This window comes from Lepeophtheirus salmonis, chromosome 13 (assembly GCF_016086655.4).
Source record: "Lepeophtheirus salmonis chromosome 13, UVic_Lsal_1.4, whole genome shotgun sequence".
In the NCBI taxonomy this organism is placed as follows: Eukaryota; Metazoa; Arthropoda; class Copepoda; order Siphonostomatoida; family Caligidae; genus Lepeophtheirus; species Lepeophtheirus salmonis.
In genome coordinates, this window is record NC_052143.2 from 7,173,382 (window position 1) to 7,197,401 (window position 24,020).

General features: G+C 30.9%; 4 protein-coding genes across 7 annotated transcripts; 1 reads left to right on the top strand and 3 right to left on the bottom strand.

Annotated features, from left to right (window-relative positions):
• Positions 1-494: 494 nt before the first annotated feature.
• LOC121127870 (sodium/glucose cotransporter 4) lies at positions 495-6,355 on the bottom strand. 2 transcript variants are annotated; one of them, XM_040723437.2, is made up of 14 exons: positions 6,095-6,355; positions 4,373-4,488; positions 4,235-4,306; positions 4,075-4,179; positions 3,854-4,018; positions 3,599-3,797; positions 3,174-3,541; positions 2,852-3,105; positions 2,615-2,783; positions 2,458-2,558; positions 2,282-2,408; positions 1,104-1,164; positions 875-1,040; positions 495-814 (listed from the first exon to the last, which is right to left on the bottom strand). In XM_040723437.2, exons 2-14 carry the CDS (start codon positions 4,466-4,468, stop codon positions 748-750), a joined length of 1,950 nt encoding a protein of 649 aa, XP_040579371.1. In that variant the 5' UTR covers positions 4,469-4,488; positions 6,095-6,355; the 3' UTR covers positions 495-747. The 2 variants fall into 2 exon arrangements, with proteins under 2 accessions (XP_040579371.1, XP_071748862.1); XM_071892761.1 differs by lacking the exon at positions 6,095-6,355 and adding an exon at positions 4,568-4,612.
• A 1,788-nt stretch (positions 6,356-8,143) lies between these two features.
• LOC121127865 (SOSS complex subunit B2) lies at positions 8,144-15,344 on the bottom strand. Of its 3 annotated transcripts, XM_040723422.2 has the most exons (3): positions 15,120-15,344; positions 14,560-15,058; positions 8,144-9,077 (listed from the first exon to the last, which is right to left on the bottom strand). In XM_040723422.2, the coding sequence occupies exons 1-3, from the start codon at positions 15,228-15,230 to the stop codon at positions 9,052-9,054; spliced, it is 636 nt and encodes a 211-aa protein (XP_040579356.1). In that variant the 5' UTR covers positions 15,231-15,344; the 3' UTR covers positions 8,144-9,051. The 3 variants fall into 3 exon arrangements, with proteins under 3 accessions (XP_040579356.1, XP_040579357.1, XP_040579358.1); XM_040723423.2 differs by lacking the exons at positions 14,560-15,058; positions 15,120-15,344 and adding an exon at positions 10,328-12,633; XM_040723424.2 differs by lacking the exons at positions 14,560-15,058; positions 15,120-15,344 and adding an exon at positions 10,332-10,999 and having other exon boundaries at positions 9,000-9,077.
• Positions 15,345-18,463: 3,119 nt separating this feature from the next.
• On the top strand, positions 18,464-20,042 carry Tapdelta (Translocon-associated protein delta). The gene is made up of 3 exons (XM_040723338.2): positions 18,464-18,762; positions 18,844-19,211; positions 19,704-20,042. The coding sequence occupies exons 1-3, from the start codon at positions 18,705-18,707 to the stop codon at positions 19,806-19,808; spliced, it is 531 nt and encodes a 176-aa protein (XP_040579272.1). The 5' UTR covers positions 18,464-18,704; the 3' UTR covers positions 19,809-20,042.
• LOC121127813 (uncharacterized) lies at positions 20,037-22,023 on the bottom strand. Its single transcript, XM_040723336.2, has 4 exons — positions 21,867-22,023; positions 21,526-21,600; positions 20,730-21,467; positions 20,037-20,674 (listed from the first exon to the last, which is right to left on the bottom strand). The coding sequence occupies exons 1-4, from the start codon at positions 21,967-21,969 to the stop codon at positions 20,112-20,114; spliced, it is 1,479 nt and encodes a 492-aa protein (XP_040579270.1). The 5' UTR covers positions 21,970-22,023; the 3' UTR covers positions 20,037-20,111.
• Positions 22,024-24,020: the final 1,997 nt, after the last annotated feature.

Below are 24,020 nucleotides of genomic sequence, written 5' to 3' on the forward strand. Positions count from 1 at the left end.
AACCGAACATCCAAACGATGTCATAGCTTCAGCGAGACATGCATTCAGAACAAAAAAACTCCCAGAACCATGGTCTTGGGCGTTGTGGAGTCTATCCTCCCATTTTTGTGGAGAGGTAGGAGCAGCTCAATGCAGATGCTCACATCAAACTTCTCCGTATCATCGCTAAGAACCAGGCCTTCCTGAGAAACAACTTTCCAAACTTTTTGGGACCTCAAGATGTGGCCTCCTTCCTCTCCAGATGCGATACTGATCCCCTTGGAGTACTATATTTAGGCGCATCTGGAGGAGAGGCTGTATACTACTCCTCACTGGAGTGTCCAGTCTTTAGAGGTTTCATTAGAGGTATGACATTCGCAAGAGATCAAAATGGCAAAGGAAAAGTAAAGTAATTTTTTTCAGTATAGACTAATTTGATAGTATGATCACCATACTTACTCAAATGTACATTTATGTTATGTAAATCTTGTGGTAAATAAATCAACTTTTAGATCTAATTATTTATATAATTTGTATTTATGTGAAAGTCATGAATAATTTGTTTGATGAGTTTTGATATTTTTCAGCATTTCCAAGGTTTGTGAAGATTGAAAAGGAAAGTTCGCTATAATGTCCCATAATTATTACTAAACAGTGATGGATTACACCTAAAATACATAATTTCATATCTTAAATATAAACTATACGAATGTTTCGTCTACGTCTCCATCACCAAATGTTTAACTAATTATACAGCTAATATAATCTTCAAAAGTAAAATGCAGATACAAAACCACATGCGGCAGCCATGAATGCAGCTTGAATATATAATATCCTGCAATAATAATAGAATTAATCATTTGTAAAAAAATAATCGACAAAAATTAAATCTAACTCTTTAGTGCATTTATTTTCATGTAAAAGTTTGGCATGCTCTTCGTATGATAGTGTTTTCTTTCGAGATGGTGGCTCCATGGTTTTTTCCTGTTTTTTTAAACAACAAGCCATTCTCAAAGCATTTGGTACTTCTTGATGAGAGGAACTTTTAGATTTACCTAAATCTGTAGTATCGAAAAGTTAATGGTAAAAACTATGAAAAAAAATATTCAAATGAAAGCAATTACTTGATTTAGATACACTGTACTCCACTGGTTCATTACGCGTAAAATAAAGCAAGCCATTTAACTGAAATAAATCAAAATGAGTTACAACAGAATCTAAAATAAAGTATATTATCTTAATATTGATTGAATTTCACTTTATAGAATATACATATAAATAAAAACATTCAGGTATAAATATTTTAAAAATTCACTGCCCCAACAATTAATTTGATCCCCATAATAATTCCAAAATGTCCGTGATGGTCCAATTTTTTTATATACTAATCAGGTATCTTTTAACCGTTATTTTTGGAAGGAGTTATAATGGGCTATTTTTATTATATCGCATATATCGGAAATAATTAAAAATACCTCTCCATGTTGAGCTTTGCTCGTGAAGACGTATGAATCTAAATTGAGTACCACATTTTTTAAAAGTATCTTCTGGGAATTCAGGATTCAATGATTGTCTTCTCAATTTAAAAATAGTTTTAGTTTTTTTGCCCATCCATTTAGTCTTGTTATCTCTAGATCGCTTTTTTTTTATTTCTATCGCCCAATTAGGCCTCATAGACGATATAAACACTGCTGAATTACTATTGGACTCATAGAGTTCTACAAAAGAACAATATTTGGACATACTTTTTTGCCGTTTTTTTCTCACTAATCGTCCTCTTTTTGAAAAACATATATATTGCCCTTTCGAATATAATCTTGTATATAGTAGATCATTTGAAAAGTCAAAACAGGATTGTTTTTTTAGATACATTGGGTCTGATTTTACAACAAGTTGATTATTTTCAATCCCGACATATACATTCCAGCACGAATTTCTCATAGAAACAATAGGACTTTCTGATAACCGAGTGCAGGCTATATCTTTTGTCGAGTACTCCATTAAATTTACATTTGAAAAAAAACACAAAATACCAACAATCAATGCCCAAACCATGTATAAAGTTAAAACTAATGTATCCTCTCCTTAAATTTTCAAAACTTGTAGCACATCAACTTCAGACAAGATAATTATTATTATGTAAAAAATCAATTAAAATCATATTTTGAAATGTTTTTATTTATATTTTGATAATGATAATGATTTTACCAAATAAATATTGAGAAATATATATATATATGTATATCATTTTTTTTTTTTTTTTCCTCAATTGATGGATAAAGTGAAAAGTCAAAATTCTTACCTTATATTCTGGAATAGGATCTGTGGCAAGGGACACACTTATTATGACTATTCCTGTTAAAAAGAACAAAAAAGTCCCGTAATGAAGAAAGTGGATGTTTCCTACGAAGAGTATCACAAAAGCAGGTCTAGAAATCAAAATTACAGTAGATATATTAATATAGTATACAAAGATACCGTGTATCCTCCTTTCCACATGCAGGAGGAGAGTATATTATTTCCAAAATCAAACGTAGCATTCCAAATACGAATCCAGTAATCAATCCCCAGAATGCTCCCTGAAAATAATTATTTTTAAGTATTGTAACAATTGAGATAAATGATGGTAACTTACAGATTCAGTCATTCTTTTCCAAAATAAGGCCATTAAAAACATAACAGTCACTTGAGGAGCTAAATATGCAGAAATAGCTTGAATATATATAAAGAGCTGTGCATTTCCAATGAATGAAATGAGAGGCATCCACAAAACCGATATTAGAACCAAAAATATAACAAAGCATCTGTATTTTTTTTTTAAAGGAAGGATGACATTTACATTTATTTTAATATTCACTCATTCTATATTTACCGTCCAACAATCACTTGCTCAATCTCTGAACAATCTTTTCTGAAACGATTCCAAATATCTATAGTGAAAATAGTAGACGCTGAATTGAAAATGGAAGTCAATGAAGACATAAGAGCAGCCAACATGACTGCAATCATTAGGCCCCTAGCTCCATTAGGCATTAAAGTTAAAACCAATCGAATGAAGGCAATATTGGAACATCCACCTTCTTCATCGCAAATGCTTTTACAAACAATCGGATCCGAGCATCCAACCTTTTAATTGATTGTGTATATTGCAGGAATACTTATGTAGGTATCTGTCTTCTCATTTAAGAGCTTACCTCATTCTTGAAAAGAACACGAGCTGCCATTCCTGGAAAAACCAAAAGGAACAAGGGGAGAAGTTTAATATATCCCGCCAACAAGCATGCAGCTTTAGCATGACTTATATTTTTGGCAGAAAGGGTTCTTTGAACAATGACTTGATCTGCACACCAATACCATATTGAGGAAATTGTTATGCCCAAATATCCGGTCCAAGGAATGCTTCCATCATCAATAGGTCTAAAAAAGTGCATGAAGTTGGGATCTATTGCACCACATGATACATTATTGCCATCCACTAACTTATATGAGCTATAGTTTGCATCAGCTTCAGATTCTGAATACTTATTCAGAAGGCTTTCATAGCCACCAACCTTAACGAACGCTATCCATTTTTTAAACAAAATCAATAAATAAACAACATATCCTTAATTAAACTTACCTAATACCATGAGATAAAGGGATCCAGCAAGCATCAAAATTGTCTGCACAAAATCTGTCCATATCACAGCAGATAAACCACCAGCTATTGTAAATATACATGCAATTATGAGAAGCACAAATACTGATAAGTAAAATCCACTCTCTCCCTTCCATCCCAATGACTCTTTTATGAAGAGTGAGCCAGCATATAAATCAGCCTAATTTGAAAAGAGAATTATTTACATGGTTAAAGATTTTGGGTTGCATAGCTCACGGATATTTTAGTGAAAATATATAAAAGTAAAGCTTGGAATGAGAGAAAAATACGAATCCTTTGTCCTTCAAAGCGGCTACACATGTACTCAGGCATTGTTACAACTCTGGAAGAAGTGTACACGGGTACAAAGTACCATCCCAGAATAATGAGAACAATAAGGCTCTAATTATTAAAAATTTAAAAGTAGATATTATTGGGATGCGTTTTTATAGACATACGTTTAATTCATAAGCTCCATTTATAATTCCAGAACTAGCCCCAGAGCCTGCTAAACCAATGAAATGTCCAGACCCTATATTACTTGCAAATAAAGAAGCTCCAACCTAATTTAGGTATACAAGTAAAAAATATATTTTTCTTAATATATATAAGTCTTACAGGAATCCAATGCATGGTTTTTGAGGCCAAAAAGTATCCATCAACTGTATTTCCTTTACTTTTACATGATGCCTGTTTTGATCATGAGGTTATATTTAGAAAAACGAACGACTCAAATTTTAATATATAAAATCTTACCCAAATACCAACGCCTATAACACCTATAAAATAGCATATTATGACAGCGTTGTCTGACCAATGAAGATTACTCTCAGTGTCTAGTTCATCCATCATGGACCATTAAAATATAGTCTCTACGGAAGAAATAATTTTTTGATTCATAAATATGTAATTTGATTTACAACATTCATTTCAAATAATCTTTGTAAATACTCGTGAATTAAAGGTTCTTCGTCATAAACATCCTCACTACAAACTGATTAACGAAGGGTTGACTTTATCACACACCTGTTATAGTATAATAATTACTATTTCGCTTGTGTTGTTCCTTTATTACTTAAATTTGTATATTTATCCAGGTCCTTTCTATGAGCTTAACTAATTTGATTACACCAATAAAGATTAAATCTAATATAGGTTTTGATACAATAATACTGCAATTGCATTATATCTCAAAGTAGACAATCATTCCAAATATGCATAATATCCTGCATGCTATGTAAATTGTAGATTAATATAGGTACTATTATAATGCATATAATCAAAAACTGCCCTATAGGTGTAAGAAGTTGCGTGATATTATAAACATATAACTTACGTCAACTCATCTAGACTGTTCTACTTTCATAAACATAATATTAATTAATTATTTAATGTTTAAAAATACTAATATATATATGTACAAGTACTTTTCAATGGCTCTTACTTCTATAAATTAATAAAAATTATTCTCTCATAGTTTGAAATTCGTTTCAAATAATTAAACTTGATGCTATTGAGTAAAAAATATATTAAAAACATCCCTTTAATTTATTTAAAAAATTTAATCAATTGTATAAAATCTATACATAGCTTCACTTTTAATAAAATATGAAATTAATACAGTCGTCTTAGTTAATATCTACTATTTTACATTTTAATCTATTAGTAAACAAACAGGAAATTCTTACTGTTTATTTTGCTAGTTAATTTTTTAATTATTATACAAAGTGCAATAGGTTATAAGCTGGTGTGACTCATACACATAGAGTGGGATTGAAGTTAAAAAGTGAATCAGAGTTAATGATATGTAAATTGTAAATTCAAATGTTTCCAGAAATTTAGGACAAACACTGTTGTTTATGAAAAAGACTGTATTAGACTGTATACCACAATGCCATTAAAATAAATTTAATATATTCATAAACAACTCGAAACTGAGGCAATCATATTAATTAACTATTTAGTCGCAAAAAATATATGTAGCATGGTTGGACTAAGTTACTATTTGCAAGTCTTTGAGCTCATGTCCTAAACTAGCCACAAACCAAAATGTGTTATGTCAAGTAAATTAAGGTCACTTATTTCTAATATCATGTCATAATCTTCATAAAATAAAATAATTATTTTAATTTTAGTATGGATACTTATCATTAAAACCAAGATGGAGATGGTTTTTAAAAATATGGTGAAGAGATCAAGTATTTACATCAATAGTTAATGGAGAGATTAGGTATAAACCTATAAGAACTTACAATTTTTTAAATTTTATTTTACTTCATATTGGAAATCGATATTTCATGATTTGAATTACTTTCATGACAAATAAATTTATGTTGAAGTTCCTCAGTAATATAGAGAATCGAGTTTAATGACATCAATGAAATTCATGATTTGAATCAGACTTGAGTTTAGATTTCAGACATATACATAGAATAAATTTTTACAAAATGCACATATTAATTCTGATATAGATATTACCTATAAATTTCCAAGATAATGCCACAATTACGTTACGAATAACTATTAATCATTTAACTTGTAAAGTATTTTGATAGACATTTATTTACATAAACGATTAACTTATAGGAAATGAAGAACTGAGGTCCTATGGAAGTCATCAACGGGCAGGTATTTTGGAGGGAAAAACACAAGTTTGTATTTTTAAAGGATCATCTGTATGACAAGCCTTTACATATCAAGCATGAAGCAACTACTCAATAAGAGTTTCAGGTAGGTACTACCTGTGCTCGGGCCTATTATTCATGTAGATTTAACAATTTTGAATTTATATTTCTTTCCAAGAAGGTAATACTATTACTACAAGGATACCATTGATCTTATATTTATATATCATGTCAACCACCTAAAGAGTATTATTATTATTGAATTAAACATTCAAGATTGAATTTAAATAATATAAGTCCTTATTTGAATCCCTTTAGGGAGGAAGAGAGAAATGAACATAGAATAGGGATTGACTTAATTGAGGACAAGGATTTAAAAGTATATGCTTTGGTTGTTGACTATTGAAAGACCTTGAATTCGTTCATTGTCCACATCTATACGCATCTTTATGAGCGTATAATGATACAAATGATGAGCTATAGGCCGTTTTATTACGCTTTTGAAAACTGAATTATTATTACGTTTTAATGGTTTCCTCAAATTTGTGTATTTGTCAAAAGATATTAACCCATTAAAGTTTGGTATATAAACACCTCTTAATTATGAATACTATATAAGTACTCGTAAAACATCCTAATACACTGATAATTCATAATCATAAAATTGAACAAGTGTTATTCAAATTGAAATCGGTATCTTTTTTTAAATTATTTTATGAAACTTCAATTTAGTTTATTCATACTCAACCACATTGATTCCGTAATTGGAAAATTTCTCACCTGTTTTTATTTATTCTGATTACTATAATTACAATTTAAACTGCACTTGCACACCAAATAACTCTAAGAGAGAGACTAGTGATACTTCTATACATAGGTACAGAAAGGGATATTTAGCCAATATATTTTTTTTTTTTTTTGCGTCGTTTCACCTAACCAAACACTCCTATTTTTGGGGGAATTTCAAAAGGGGCTTCGTAAATATGACTCAGAGTTTGATGTGGATTGCAGATTTGCATTAAAAAAAATTTGCAATGTTTATTTTAATACCTTACAAAAGAGATTTAAAAATGTTTTGAGAAAATATATCCCTGCTTTATTTTTAGCATAAAATGTACTGCAGAAAATTTATATGTATACCTATGTAAAACACAGGTAGTCTAGCTGGTGTTTTTATAAAGACAAATATACATGTTCTGGGTTTTCTAATGAAAATTATAAATAAAAGAGAAGCAAGTATTTGACCATACTTTTATCAACCATGTGACTATTATAAACTTTATTTAATATATTAATCCTTTAATGGACTCAATAATATTTTCAATTGATGAATTCGATAAAATTATATCCTTGTATTTATTTTTTCCACATGATTCAAAAAGAGGAAGAAATTATTAAAAAAGAATTATGATCGACACTTCCAATGAAATATTTCTATGATTTAGTCACTTTCAAAAGACGAGCCCATACCAATTCAGAGGCGTTAATAAGTAAACCAGTATGCTTCTTGTGACTAGAAAAATTAACCATTGACATCAATGACAAAGGAGGAGAAAATCACATATACTGCAAGTCCAACTCGAATATCAAGTTTTTGCTCACAAGTCTTAGTCCTTCAATATTTTCATGGATTCCAAATGAAGTATTTAGTCTTTCGTTGTTAGATCAAGTCGAGTACAACTCCCTACCTCTGTCAAATGACTATAAATTATGATCAACATAATTTTCAAGAAGAAAGATTTTCGTCAGTTTTCATTTACGATCACTTATTTAAGACAGATTTTTCTTGTAGTCCCATAACTAGTCATTAATTTGTACCACAAAAGTGTTTAAATTAAATTAAAAATATGTTAATTTAAAATAACCATGACGACATGACAAAATGAATCAAAGACAACAACAATAAGATAGTTAAAAGAATTTATTTAAAAATAAACAACGCCAGATTGAGAAATAATTAGGACAACAACTCTATTTTGAGAAACCATTTAATTAAAAAAATGTATGTATTTTTTTAGTAATGAATGGATCCTTTTACACATATTTGAGTTAAATTACTTCTTCATTGGTCCATGTAAATTTGTTTTGAATATGTATAATATTATGGGAATATAAAAGGGATGTTTAAGTAAATGCAGCATACATATTGAATCAAGGAAGAATATATACAAAATAAAAATGTCATTCTTTAGTCAGGTAATAAGTACTATAATGAAAATATCAATACATTTCTGAAAGGCTCCGGATTATCCGAATAATACATATTTAAATGTAAACTATGAAAAGCTAGAAACATAAATGCAAAATGAAGGAATACTTATATAATTGTTCTCTGGCCCTAAATCTGGACTTCAACAATGGAATATACATAAATGATACATATGTGTTTTTGTTTCTTCTTAAAGTAGTGACTAAAGAAATAAATTGGCTAATTAAATGATATAATATAAATACAGAATGAGTACATAGGTTAATTATAAAATGAGTCTAACAAGCTTGTACTGTAGAGGAATAAGATTCATGTTTGTTTTTTGATAAGTGTTTTTCATCATTGTTTCTTCCTTGGTGGACTTTCTTTGTTTGTTTGAATAACAATCTTTCACAGTCAGAAGATAAAAGTTATTTGGGCCTATTATTTTAGAATGAGTCAATCCTAATTTTAGATTGCATATTATATATGTATATAATCTTAGAAAAGTTAAGTTTATTGATTTTCATATCTTGTTTAGTCTTCATACTGAAGATGGGTTTTATATATATTTGTAGATATATTTTTTCTTGAGTTTTTCAATTCTCTATCACCATCATCAATCACACTGGGGCATATAAATTGTTCTCTGAAAATAGAATATTCAATTAGATCTAAAAAAAGAGAGTAAAAGGTACATATAAGAAATTGTTTTATGCTTGTGCCAGACCAACCGTTATTATTTACTTATCTCTATTATGCAATTATTATTATTGGACTCAATGATCATTGTCAGCTTTTGGTATCAAAACGCACTCAAATATATGTTGGTAACAAGGTTATATTTGTTTTTTATACTTTGCAATGGTACAAATATGATTGAAAAAATGTTTTTGTATATTTTTTGTTGCTATTTATGGTTTTTGACAAAGAGCAAATTACTTTAAGAGTCTTTATTAGCAAATATATAGATTATTTACCTAACCTTTCACCCATTTAAAAAAATATACATAGTAGAATTCATAGTTTATGGACTATACTAATGAGTAATAAGAAGTTAAATGAAACCCTAAATTACTTAACTCTAGGTATTATATTTATAAACAATGCATTGAGTATATTTAAGACCAAATGGTGAAATAGTTTTTCCTACTAAACTTACATCTAAATTGGCAAGAATCATGTGGATTAACGTTAGTGTATTCTATTTCTCAGTATTTGATTCCTTTTTCTAACAATGAAGCAGTACATACAATCATTGAGCTACAACTTCAAATCACTAATTAAATTCGTTACTTTTTTTTTATAATTAGTAATATAACAAATGTGTTACAAATTTATTACTGTTAAGCTAACACTATAAAGTATCTTACTTGAAAAACAAAAACAAAAAACCCTTGTTTAAGATATTTAATGTCTTATTTTAATAGCATAAACTGTAGCTCCGAACTTGACAAACATATTTCCTTCTCTTTTCTACTTCAAAATATTCAAAAACTATTTTAACTCGCATTACCAATAGAAATGAAACTTATTTTTGTCAAATATTTTATATGAGACAAATACATTTGAGTTCAAAATAATGAGGGTTCAGTGAATACATACATATCCATGTATAATGTATATATACTAATGGTCTAAAAGAGTTGATGGAAAGGATTGAATAACACATCTTATCTCTCTACTTCATCAGGATCAATAAATTAATAAATTGTATTCCTGTTGCGTGTGTTATTAAACATAGCACTACTATTCATCGATAAAACTAGAAAAGAAGAGAGAGAGAGAAGGATCAAATTTCTTATGATTGTTAAAACTTCTTCAATAGCGAATAATGATCAAGAATGAATGCTAGAGGTACACTAGAGGTATTTCTAGAAATATATAAATCATATTCACCAACAGGTACAACGGGCAACTCATCCGATTTCCGATTATGATTACAAGGGCAATACATGGGATTCCTTTTGCGTTTATAAACAGATGAACTTTCCCTGATTCCAGACTGTAAGGCCTTGTAGTATATTAAAACAGGTGCTGAGGCTCCAATGTACAAAAAAGTTAGGACTAGACCAGCCAATCTTGCTTTATTCAAAGATTCTGGTGATTCGTCACCATACTTTCTGTAAAAGAACCAACTCCAGTTTCCCAGAATGACACAGAGGCTCCCAAATGTCCAAACGGATAGCCAAGTTTTACTCTCAACGACAGATCCATAAATGAGAGCCAAACTGGATGTGAACCCAAGAAGTCCAAAAGCAATATCCAAATACCTTGCCAATCTGAGAGGGGAATTGGAGTCACTTTCTGTTTTGGAGAGGACGTAAAGTTGGAAAAAGATCCAAAGAAAGGCTCCAAATCCTACAAGTATTCCCAATACGAGTCCATAGTGTTTCAGTAGTCCTTTCATTTTAATACTCATGTTTGGTTAATATAATTAATAAGGATGACGGATTAGCAAGGTTCTTTCATCACACAATTACACCGGTTCAAATGATAGTAATTAGTCCTTCATTGTAGTATACATAAATGGCACTTTGTTTAAGGCTACACGAGTAAAATTTTCAATTTATCCTCTCTTGAGTTAAGTGTCCTTCTGTTCTCTTTTAGAAAGTCCTTCATGCCCCTGCCTGTAAATTTCTAAAGGGGTGGCTTTCTACTTTGAGGAGCCTTCTTGGGAGGTTGGCTTTCAATGAGAGAGAAGACTATAACATACATAGTATATGTACATATATTACTCTTAAACAATTCTTTGTATATATGTATTTAAATGTCTATAATTGAAGGCGTGTATTTTTACTCCTTCACCATTCTAAGGAATATTTCTTACAATATTTTTTATCAAATTTCTTTTGGAGGTAAGTGAGCCGTGAGACTGTCTATAATAAAAAAAATAATAGAAAGCCATCACATCGGGCGTGCATTGTAATTTATTAAAATCAGATTATTATACTTATATTGCTAAAAATAATAGCGCTTCCATCAACATGTAGATTTAGGGAATGAGGTATTCATAAATAATTAAACAAAGGATAGTTTGCCCTTCTATTGTAAATACTACGAATAACAATTGAAAATAAATTATATTAAGAAATGAGGCTATTGTATATGAAATGCCGCAACTAATGGGGCGTTAGGGGGGGGGGCTGTGCCCCACACCTAATTGAAATATAAATATTTACACAATTTATGCTTTATTCTAATAAAACTGGATAATTTTTACTGTGCTTACCAATCCTGTATTTTTACATGTCGTGGGATGAGAGCCAAGTTGTCGTAACTCAAATATTTATTTTACAGAATTAAGTTTGGAAAACGCTTGTGTTTTCCAATAAAATGGATGTGATAAATTGATTTCAACTGTTTGAATTTCTCTGTTTCCAAGTATTCATATACTTCTAGGATGACATTTAGGCAATAACAATCGTATTTGTCATTTTTGAGTTACGACAACTTCGCCCTCAACTCTTGATATGCCGTTAAGATCTGTGGGGGGAGGGGGAGTAATAAGATTTATGTTAAGGAAATGATATTTTCTGGGGATTAAAAAAAAACTAATTCAAAATTTTAAGTCAACTAACAAAGAAAAATCCTAACCAAGTGCCCCTTGAATTTTGACGGGATGTAGTGCCCGTCTTTAAAGGACTGTATGTATATATATTGTATATTATCCAACTACTCGTAGTATAAATATTGATATTTACTCCATGATGAAATTTATTCCACGAGATTTGAAAGAGCTCATTTGGTGGATAATTTTTTGATAAAAATATACCTATATTATGTTTGTATCATTTTTATAGCCATTGTCCCATGTAATACAAATCTTTAGTTGGGCTATCTTTCTTTTCAGGGAATTGCATTTTGAGTAACTTTTTCGAGTATTTAGTTTTAGCTCCACTAGCAACACACGATTTTGTTATTGGTAGAAGATAACTAATTTTGTATACTTGACTAACATAATTACTATGATGAAAATGTAGATAAAATAGTCATTTATTTGTTTCTGTAACTTCGTGATTTTCAAACTCAGATTTCTTAAGAAACTATCTTTTAATAGAAAAGTAAAATATCTGATGTTAAATACATACCATAAACTAAAAAAATATTTTTTCCACAAAAAAAAAAAACAAAAACAAGGCTGCCACTAAAACGACGATGATTTCATTTTTGATACCATTTGACTTTGCCGTAAAATAATATCTAGTGTTCAAACCTAAGCCTTCCAAAATGAATTGTATTTTGTTAAGTTATTAAATATTACACATAGACAAACTTCCGGAGGCATTGTCTTTTACATTATCCTAAAACAGCTTATGCTACCTCAACAGACAATTTTGATTTGTTTAATCATGTACATACTAAAACATATAGGAATTCATCCTTTCATTTTTTTGTAGTAAATATAAACTATATCATTAAGAACAAACTCAAATATCATTCTTCCTGTATAGTTTTTAAACTTTGGTGGAATCAACTTTGAGGCGCTATGTAATTTTGCCTTAAATTATTTTGCTACAGAACATTTTGCCTTAAATAATTTCGCCTAAAAGCAATTTTTCCTCAAGGATATTTCCCCTCACTATATAAATAAATGAGATTTATATGTCGTTTTTGTTATTTTTGGTTCAAATTAATGCTTCCACGGAATTTTTTAATCAAAATATGTAATCTATATTACTATTAAATGCATTAAATAGTTGTTTTCTATTAGAAAAATGATGGAATCATGCTCCAAAACTTTAATGCAAACACCAATAAATGTAATGATGTAATGAATTCGAACCAGAGACAAAATAACTAATAAAAATAGTATAACAAATACGGCAACAATTCGAATAGAAGAATTGTTAACAACTTTTCCGTTAGTAATTATCATTAGACATGATAGATTATTCATACTTGAAAATACTTCTGGATTGATGAAGCGTAATATGAGGCTAGAGTATAATTCCATCATTATTTCAACAGAAAACAAAGATTGAATACATTTTATATTAATAAATGACATATTTAGATTGAAAAAAATCAAAGGGAACATTAATTTCAACCCAAAATAAACAATAACGACGTATAAACACTTCATTTAAGGCAAAATATTATTTAGGAAAAATAGTTTAAGACATAATTATCGGGCATCCAATTTTGATACCAGCAGTCTGGGAAAGGAGGTACTGTTCTTTGTTAAAAATATATTAAAAATGTTAATTAAATATTTTCGAAATAATTTTGTTGGCAAATTTGTACTGTTTGAAAACAGGTGGGTTTATTTTTGATACCAGGAGTTCGTAATGGGAGGTGCTGTACCACCGTCGTTCTAGTGTTAAGAGATGACGTGTGACCGTAACGTTAAATTTTAACAGAATAATTTGTTTCAAACTAAGCACGGAGTTTTTTGAGCTAGTCCAGAGGTATTCAAAATTATATGATTCTCAGAATTTCGTTTAGATCATCACAAATTACGGGTTGTCAATTCATCAATTTAAAAGTTTATATCATTAATGATTCAAGTAAGATCATTTCATTCATCTCAACAATAAATTGAAGGAATAGTATGTACCTTTCTAAACACATACCAAACTTCATTTTAAATAAGTTTGACATTAACCCAAAAAAAAAAGGGGGCACTTTTATCACTTTCAATTATCACTTTCAATAGCCTAAATAGAAAAAAACTAATTTGTAATATTAATCTAGCAAATTCTTATTAAATAGTATGTTTCATGACACCCTATTTAGATATTTATGCTCATGAAGTGTAATGATTAAAGAATTAAGTCTTAAGATTTTGAAACATAAACACGACGATTAGTTTACTTAAACAAAAAACAAAGAAAAAAAGGTTGAACATACGTTGTATATTTAACATACATATGTATTACAAACATGGATAGTAAGTCAAAATTAACTATATAACATTACTTTCTCATTAATCAACAGAGTAATAGTGGAGATGGGGAATATACATACGTAAAAATTGATGTAATTTCTAGTGATTGAAAAAGGTTCTTTATACTAATTGTAAAAAAAAGATTGATTTTTAAATAAAAAAATAATGATTCGGCTGGTTAAGAAACAGAAGGAATATTGGATATACAAAGAAAATAATCTTCATCTTGAACGATTAGTACCTTGCGTATTTCGATTAACGTTGGGTATATTGTTGTTGCTATTAGCACCAACCCTAAAATTCCCATTCGGCCAATTTCTGGGATCTGTTCCAAGATTACTAGTATTATTGACAGATGAGTTGGAAGTACTGTTATTATTGTTATTAGGGATATTGACATTGCTGTTAGTTCCTCCCGAGGGTCCATTATTATTTGAGTACATTTTACCAGGACCTGAATTGTTTGCTGCTGCTCTGTCCGCTTGTATTTGAGCCTGCACGGCAGCCAACTCTAGGCTTGGCTCACTTAAAAATGGAGTTTCACTATAAACGAGACAAAACTCCCCCACCTTGGAGAGTTCCCCACCTTTCCCAATGTAGAGCGTTAAACAATTCTTCCAAACATTTGTATAAACCTTGGATAGTCTGACTATGTCACCGCAATTAATCAATTTACCCGGTTCATCCCATAAGGATAGATTTACAGACCCAGTTCTATCAGCCACTTTCACTGTTCGGACCTGAAAAATAAAGATTGGCTTACGAAGTTTGTATTTAAATAAGTTTGAACTTTTAGCTCACTTCATGCCCATCTTTGGTCAAATTTGGGCGTCCTATCTCAAGAACAATACATTTAAGCTGTAAATCCTTGAGCCCAGGCTTTAAACTACGAACAGAAATGAACTCAACCATGATTCTGAGATGAGACTCCCAGATTTGAGATCAGACTCCTTAGTTATTTTATTTTATTTAATGTTTTGATTTCGTCTTTTCCTTTTGTTTACATCCTCTAAAGAAGAGAAGAGGATCATCGAGGCTGTATAAAAAAACTTACTACAATTCCCGGTAGCAGCTAGCAGGGCAACACTTATTTTTTACACTTGACTCTCACAAAATAAATCACTTCAACCTCATGCCATGCACCATCTATAATAATAACTTAAAAATTTAAAAAAAATAAAACTTGCTGTTAAGAAATAAATAATTATGTACAAAGGTACTTTGATTCAATATTTTCCGAGTTCCAAGGCCGGTTTTACCGTGAACGGGTCATAGGTGAAAAATTAATATCCCGGTTATATTCTTTCTTTTTTTAAAGAAAATAATTTCGAAGAAAATACGACATCCTTTTTTATGGTGAAGGTGACATTTAATCATATTTTTTTTACGTGACCTTTTTAAAAGAAATATAACATTTCAATGAACATTTTTTTAGAAAATACATTTCTTATTTTTTTTAATAGAAAAAAACATTAAGCTTTTATATTTAAAAATATCTACCCAATTCAAATCACCTGAGTCTTATAATCAAACGCAGGCCAGGTAAATACCGCCAACATTTTACGTAAAACCGACCCTGATTGCTAGGCCCGGAAACCAGGACCTTGATGTTATTTAACCTACAAATCCTCCCCCTGGGGACTAACTACAACACTCAGAAGGTCAGGAACAAGATCTATATTAGGGTTGGGATCTAATAAAGAGGGATGAAGTAACCTTCACACTCAAAAATTGCTGTGGGGCAAGAAAAAATTATTTTGTTTTTCCATTTTTCCTTTTTGAATATCCCAAAGAGCTCTTTGATAATTGAAAAATCATCTTCTCTAGATAAGGTGATTTTTCAATTCTACGTTTAGGATTTATATAATAAATGCATAATTTAAGATACGATGGTTAATTATTGCCAGAGGTGGGAACTTGGAGTCGAGTTGGACTTAAGTCCAAATTTTGAAAAAGATATTAAAATCAAAGATTCGAAACTTGACATGGACTCCATAAATAGTATATTGTGGACTCAGAAAAAGCGTTAACACTATGGACCCCATATTATAGTAATGGGTTTGAAATGAGCTTGAATGACATCTGAGGACTCGATCAGAATATTCAAGGAAGATTCGACTTGGACTTACCGTATAAAGACGTCTTCCCTACTCAAATTAATGCTGTGTCGTAAGCTGCAAGAGTGGAACTGACATTTCTAAATCTTTGGAGGCTATGGCTTAAAAATGTCTGTAGAAAGAAATAGACACCTACTATAATTCATGTGTGTACTCATTACATTTTTGAATAAGGTCTTTCAAGACAACCTATCGGATAACAAATCCTCCCATTCTATATTTCAAGGGCTATTAAAAAGAAGCAAACTAAAAAAGATATAGTACCATCAGTCTTTGTACCCAAAACACACTCCTTAATCTTGCAAAAGGTGAAATAGGAATTGAGCATCTTCTGAAGCAAGACGTAGTAAATTATTGGAATTATTAAATGAACAGATAGACACATTTGACTCCTCCAATCAATTGAACAGTTTGTCAGACATCCTTCTAAGGTTATTTTTAGAGCAAGAGATGACTTTTTATCCTTATCAAAATCATAAGAAGCTTTCAGTGTCAAAGGTTGTGTATTTTGTGGATAGGAAGACTATAATGTGGTACCAAATGAGACGATTATGATTTCTTCTAATGACTCTTATACCAAAAAGTTAAAATTTGTGAATTTTGCTCTCTTCACCATGAATAAATCAGAGCATGACTAATTTATAACATGGACCTTGTTTATAAGTGCTATATGCGTAGTAGAGTTATATGATTTCTAAATTGATTGAATTAATACCTTAGAAACGTCAAATTTCATAGTTAAAAGCTATGGTCCCTCTGTTAATGTGCAAGAAAATAAGAAACGCAAGAGACATAGTGATCCTGGAGACAATATAAGAGTGAATAAACTGTTAAATGCATCTTAAATTGTATGTGTCTAAATCCAAAATTATTGCATTTAATATAATAATTGTATCTACAATATTGTAGCAAGTATATGTGCATTTCATTTCTATAGTCAGGGTGAAATATTATATATACCGCACTAAAAAAAATTCTGTGACTGTATTTAAAAAAATCATATGCATATTTTTTTTTTTTTTTAACTAGAGTCATGATTGTACTATTATTGGTTTAAATTGGCTTATTTAATGCTAATAAATTGTTTTCTACATTATAGATGTTGTTTTATTGAAGTCCTTTACTTGTAGAAAGAAAATAATCTCCATTTATATCAAGATACTTCACTTTGTTCTGGCTTGTCTCCAAATCATGACAAATATCAAAGATTTATTTATTGAAGGTTTCCCCTCAGCAAAAACGAGGCTGTGTAATTTCAATCTCTGTGCTTCTCCCTCTTCATTATATCCCAAATTAGGGTGACCTAACCACCTCAAATCCCCGGACATATCCTCATTTTACATACTGTGTGAAGCGTTCTGCCACTTTTTTTTTTTTATAAATTTATGATATATCCGGATTTGTGTGGGTCAAGCCAATATACATTCGATTTCAAATAAAAATAATATTATCTATGGAAATAAGATATAAAGACTTATATCATTTCCCCATATTCAAGTGTTAAAAAGGACATAATTTAATGGGCCCACGGCATTTCGATGATTTTGGTCCTTCATAATTATGAGCTAGAATTATTTGATATCCAATTGAAACACTACGAGAGTCCGTGATTTATTTTCTTACTTTCCGCCATTTATTGCTCAATATAATAATATGTAATCACTAACCATAAGTGTATGTGGAAGACTGTAAGTCAACATTTATGGATGCAAGTTATTTCCATTAGTAGAGACGGAAATCAGGAAAGTTTAATTGATTAATTTGGTCTTATACAATATTTTAAATTTTCAAGCTTTAATTAATCTGATATTAACATTCATACACAACTAATATATATATATTTATTCCTCATTCAATGTGAAAAGTTATTACCGATAACTGTGAGTGTTCAAATTCAAATTTCCATTTTTTCTACTTAGCAAAATATGTTAAGTGATAACTGATGATGTAATGCGGAAGCAGAGACAGAGTATGCTGTATGAGTATGATATCAAAGAGAGGTGTAGTGACGTCATTGTGAATCAGAACGCAGGAAAGGAGAATAAGTGGCCAATAGGAAACTTTGTTTAAGAATATTTAGTGTTTCCTCTTGGATTGAGATTGTAGAAGTGACGTGGACGAGAATCTCAGATCTACTACTTCTTTTTTTTTACTTTCGCTCTTTCTCTCTCTTTCTCTATTGACAATCAGGAGTAGTATTTTTATTGCTATTCGACTATTCTACTTCATAAACTGTGTCCATTGACTCAAAGTCTTTGATCTCGTCAAAATGGGTAAACTTGTGATGTTAATTGGATTATTGGGCCTTTTCTCTTCTGTAGTGGGAGGTAAGTTGAAGTGTGATGGATTCCATGACACTATGGATGACTTTGCGGCTTTATGCTGATTAATTATTGAATTCTTTGAAGGCGAGAAGTGTGTGGATCCGGAAGTGAAATCCACATCCTACACTTCCTCCGACTCCTCCGCACTGACCCATGTGCCTTTCGTTGCGGATTTCAGTCTGAAATGCTCTAAGGGAGCCGTTCCCTCGAATCTCTACGCTCGCATCCCAACCTCAACAGGACCCGTTGTCATTCTTCCCGTGATTCACTCTTCGTCCACCCCCAACAGACATCAAGTCTCTTGGACCCTTGAGACCAAGAAAGCCAAATCCGGGAATTATCAAGTTCAGCTCTTTGATGAGGAGGGCTACAAGGCCATCAAAAGAGCTATGGATCACAACGAGGATGTGGACGCTATCAAGCCCCTCGCTACAGTTGTTGTGACTCACGCGGTAATTATCTCTTTTCTTACAAAACGGCTACAGTCTACAAATTTGCCTGAACGTCATGTTTCCTCTTTCCATCTCAAAATCGGAGGCAACGACAGCAGAAAGTTGAAATTCAATGATTGCCATCTTTTAATAATAGCAAAATAACTTTGCTAAGTGGTGTTGTTAGGACAATTAGTACTCTGAGCCCTCACCTCTGCTCATTAAGAGACGAATTCACAACTCCTCTAAATCCATCTCTCAAGATTGTCCAAAGTGGTAATTGTCCAAATAACCCGAAAGAGTTTCAATGACAATAAATAATATATGATTAACTTCGCTTAGGGAAGTGTATTATTAAAAGGTTGCGGTAATTTGAATTTCAACTTACTGAGTATGCTGTCTCCAATTTCGAGATAGAAAGATAAAATATGACGTGAGTACAAACTTGTAATCCATATCTCACAGAACTATTATCGAGTTATCATAACCTCTTTTTTTTTTTTTTTTTTGTAGGGTGCATTTAATGGACATTACATCAATTCGGAGCTTCTAGCTACGATTTTATCTGTTGTTATCTTTTACGTGGCTTATACGTCAAAAACCTCTCTCCTTTCATGAGAAATTATTTCTCGAAGGATAAAAAGACTTTTGTTGTTTTTATTGGATTTTTATACAAAAACATCCCATATAGGGTGGAATACTCGAGCCTATGAATATTTACAAATCTAAGGTCTTTTTATGTTTCATTTTCTTTGATTTTGAAAACTTACTTTGGTGATAATTATTTATTTTTATGCTAGTTTCGTTCATTTTAAAAAAAGAATAGACGAGTTATTTTCACCTATATCTATATATATATATTTGTTTTATTGATTGAAAAATTTATATTTATGTACACATATGGATATCTCTCTAGAACAATTAGAATATAATCGATCCATCTCCTTCGGTTTGTTCAGATATTGGTATTTGAGCGTATAAACTCCTATTGGCTGCTTCACTTGATTGACTCTCTGTGATGTTACCCATGCCCATGACTCCTTTGGATTTACTGTAGTAAGTCGAATTGGTGGAGTAAAGCTTGGGAGATCTGTTCACTGAAGATAGTCCTGAGTAAAAGATTGAACTCTTATTTGCTTTTTCATTCGACGGCGACATCTTCGAATATGATATTGAGCTAGAATTTTCTGTTTTATTTGATGGTGACATCTTTAAATATGATATTGAGCTAGAATTTGCCGTTTTATTTGATGGTGACATCATGGAATAGGATATTGAGCTTGAATTTGCCGTTTTATTCGATGGTGACATCATGGAATAGGATATTGAGCTAGAATTTGCCGTTTTATTCGATGGTGACATCATGGAATAGGATATTGAGCTAGAATTTGCCGTTTTATTCGATGGTGACATCATGGAATAGGATATTGAGCTAGAATTGGCCGTTTTATTCGATGCTGACATCTTCATATACTTAGTTGCATCTAAGAAATTATTTTAATGAATATCGCATTATAAACCAAAATATATGATTGATACTTAATAATACAGGATCTTCAATAGTATCTGGTAGTAGTTGAATAGATCCATTAGTCGGATTCAAATTATTATAAAATAAAGCTGCGGTCCCATTTGCTTCTCCTGCACTGGAAGCATTACCTCCTGCATCAGTTCCATTACCTCCATCAGGACTTGAGCTATTTCCACCCGCATCAGTTCCATTACCTCCATCAGGGCTTGAGCTATTTCCACCCGCATCAGTTCCATTACCTCCACCAGGACTTGAGCTATTGCCACCCACATCTGTCCCATTACTTCCATCAGGACTTGAGCTATTGCCACTCGCATCTGAACCATTTCCTCCTCCTTGAGAAGAAGAATTTTCAGCACTTCCACTTAATAGAGGAGATGAGGCATTTGTTGGATTATTTGCTTCTGGAGATTGTGGTTGACTAGCATTCTGTGGACAATTTGTCGTATTTTTATTCAACATCATCATAGTTGTTTTATAGCCCAAAGTTGCTACTGATTGTATAGTTTTGTCCATAAATTCTTTCCCGGTAAAACTTTTTTTTGTATCGGTTTTTCCGATAATTTCAAGGTCATCTATCTTTTCTTTATTCAATCCTTTCAATGAATCAGAATTTGGGAGTAGTTGGTCGCTCTTGGCTGGTTCATCATCTAAGCTAAGTATGGCCTTATCCGTCAATGATTTTTTGGCATCCGGAATTTTTGTAAAGGACATTTTTAATACTTCTTCATCATGAAGATTATCATCTTTATATAATATATCATTCACTAATAGATATAATCATGTTATATGAATATACTTTACCCTTTTCCAAATTTTCATCTATCGCTCTTACGGACATTGCAACTGGAAGGTAGTCAAGAAGCATTACATCTTTACCTATTAAGCGTAGAAATATTGAACATTCTTTATATAATATATATCACTGGGATTTAATATATGCAACTGCCCGTTCCTAAACATAAGGTAGGTCTAAAAAGCATTAATATTATTAATGAAAGCTTTTAGTTTGATAATATCACTTTTTAATACAAAAATTAAATTAGTAGTTTGTTGTAAAAAATTGCCTATATTTGGTAGGATATATTTTAAGCCCCTCTTCATATCAAATAATGTTATAATGAATAAAGTTTATTTCATCTTACTTGGAATACTATTTGCACTGGAGGTCCACGTGTAAAAACCAAATTGCAAGATTAAATATACGACCCAAAACATTTCCATTTTCGTATAGATACAATTATACATATGCTCTTAGATGGATCTTAAATTAATTTATGCTAGGAATTAATTGTTTTTTCTTCGTAAAGTAAATAAAAATTGTTTAATAACTCTGTAAGATAATAAACAAATAATTAAGAATGAATAATTCAATCAGGCTTTCGATAAAATAATAACAATAAAACTCGCATAAATTAGATCATGTAGTAAGTACTTGAATTAAAATTTTATAAAAACAACTCTTGTATGAACAGTACTATCGAAATTGAGCGGGGCACTGGACAAAACAAATGTCCCTCCAATTAGTGTATTTCTTTTCTTTTTTTTTTAAATAAAAAGATATTATTTAAGGCTAAAATTAAGTGTGCCTTCAACAATGCAATTTGTACCCCCAAAGTTTTAGACCTTCAGACTCCCTCTGCATGCAATGACAGTTGTAAAGGGCATTGGGAGAGCTTGATGTAAAAAATAAAGATCTGATATTTTTTTTATAGGTCATGTGAAGAAAAAAAAACATCATCCAAAAACAAAATTCGTAATTAAATTCAAATTAAAAAGAAAACGAAATAAATAGCTCACATTTATTCTTTCCTCATGCCCCACTCATTGTAAAACCAGCACAACCTGCATAGAACTTGAACTATTATTGAGAGAGCACAAATTTACATATATATATATGCGTGTATCAATTTTAATTTGTTTCAAGAGAAACCAATGACCTGGTCTTCTCCCCTAGCCCTGTTTAAGAGGGCTTTATAAAATCAATTGAAATGTGTGAGTCTTTCATAAAAATAATTTTTCTTTAAATTACATAATACTCAATAAACTATTAAAATTATTTTAAAATGGCAGATGAAAAAAATACATCTAACATCTCTCACATAATTTTATCCAAATTATCCTCATCCCCCCCCAAGACTTTAATATTTAAAATGATCTAACTGATTTGAATTTAAGCTGATTTTTATTCATTAAATACAAGACAGTCGTATTACTAGGATTTTATCCTGTATTGTTTGTCTTTAATAATATCCAGAGATAGAAAAAGTCCTTATACTGGAAGACCAAGTCAAGACCTTTGATTGTGTGATCTAGTTGAGTTACAATTCTTCAAATTGGTTCGAGTGCAAGTGCCCCACCTCTGATAAAATTTAAAAAAAAAAATTTAAATTTATAGCGTGAAGTAAAGTATCTTACTTTGCTGTTATTTATTTTACAATGCGCAGCAAGCCTGTTGTGAAAAGTAGCACTGGTTTTTAGTTGTAACTTATATGTTATCGTCTAGATTTTAGAAATACTAGCGTCCTAATTATTTCTATTAAATAAAAAGTAGATAACATTTAAGGGTGGGAATTTGAGGTCCCAATACCACTTAAATATATAAAGAAACTTTATTGATCACGGCGTTAACCAACTAATATAAAAATTTACACTGTATTATTTCGGCAGCTGTTAATTTTTCTACTAATCTTACTTCTTATCGTTTTGAACATTGATTGGTTGAACTCGAATTATGTCTGGTTAAGCCATGAACGATTATCTATGGATAATTATTATTGAAGAGTTGTCCTACAGCTTGAAATAAATAATTGACTAAGTACCAACTGATTTTTGGCTCTTTTTCGTTTATATTTTATAGAAGAAAGGTTCTCTAATAAGTAATATATTAAAGGAAACATTGTGAATTAAGATCTTAATTCTAAATAGGTAATTATTCCCTCAGGTCTGAAAATCTAACTACACCACGTCATTGGTTAATTACATGGATGCTAAAGACCACAAGCGTAGGATATGGAAAAAAAATTAAGGGGCAACTTCAATTTATAAGACTAAATAAAGCAAATAGATTGGCCAAATAATCTAATAAATATAGCCAGTGATGAAAATCCTGAGTACAATGGGCATGATGAAAAAACGAAAATCAACATGGTACCCCTGATAATTTGAAGAATGTTTTAAAGGAGAGAATGAACAATGCTCATGACGTTTTATGCATTAGATCAGCTACACTCAGCTGTGACAAGGGACGAAGGAGAAAAGGATGTACCTGAACAAGGATATTTACTTGAATTACTCCG

Excerpts from the sequence above, each read along its gene's own strand:
- LOC121127870 (XM_040723437.2), bottom strand. The coding sequence starts at position 4,468 with ATGATGGATGAACTAGACACTGAGAGTAATCTTCATTGGTCAGACAAC. Across the intron at positions 2,559-2,614 it reads GGAAAAGAATGACTGAATCT|GGAGCATTCTGGGGATTGAT; the intron begins GTAAGTTACCAT and ends AATTATTTTCAG. Across the intron at positions 815-874 it reads GAAAATAAATGCACTAAAGA|GATATTATATATTCAAGCTG; the intron begins GTTAGATTTAAT and ends TTATTATTGCAG.
- LOC121127865 (XM_040723422.2), bottom strand. The coding sequence starts at position 15,230 with ATGGTTGAGTTCATTTCTGTTCGTAGTTTAAAGCCTGGGCTCAAGGAT. Across the intron at positions 15,059-15,119 it reads TGACCAAAGATGGGCATGAA|GTCCGAACAGTGAAAGTGGC; the intron begins GTGAGCTAAAAG and ends TTTATTTTTCAG. Across the intron at positions 9,078-14,559 it reads CGTTAATCGAAATACGCAAG|AGAACAATTTATATGCCCCA; the intron begins GTACTAATCGTT and ends TTCTATTTTCAG.
- Tapdelta (XM_040723338.2), top strand. The coding sequence starts at position 18,705 with ATGGGTAAACTTGTGATGTTAATTGGATTATTGGGCCTTTTCTCTTCT. Across the intron at positions 18,763-18,843 it reads TTTCTCTTCTGTAGTGGGAG|GCGAGAAGTGTGTGGATCCG; the intron begins GTAAGTTGAAGT and ends AATTCTTTGAAG. Across the intron at positions 19,212-19,703 it reads CAGTTGTTGTGACTCACGCG|GGTGCATTTAATGGACATTA; the intron begins GTAATTATCTCT and ends TTTTTTTTGTAG.
- LOC121127813 (XM_040723336.2), bottom strand. The coding sequence starts at position 21,969 with ATGTATAATTGTATCTATACGAAAATGGAAATGTTTTGGGTCGTATAT. Across the intron at positions 21,601-21,866 it reads CAGTGCAAATAGTATTCCAA|GTAAAGATGTAATGCTTCTT; the intron begins GTAAGATGAAAT and ends TACGCTTAATAG. Across the intron at positions 21,468-21,525 it reads AGATGAAAATTTGGAAAAGG|ATGATAATCTTCATGATGAA; the intron begins GTAAAGTATATT and ends TATTATATAAAG.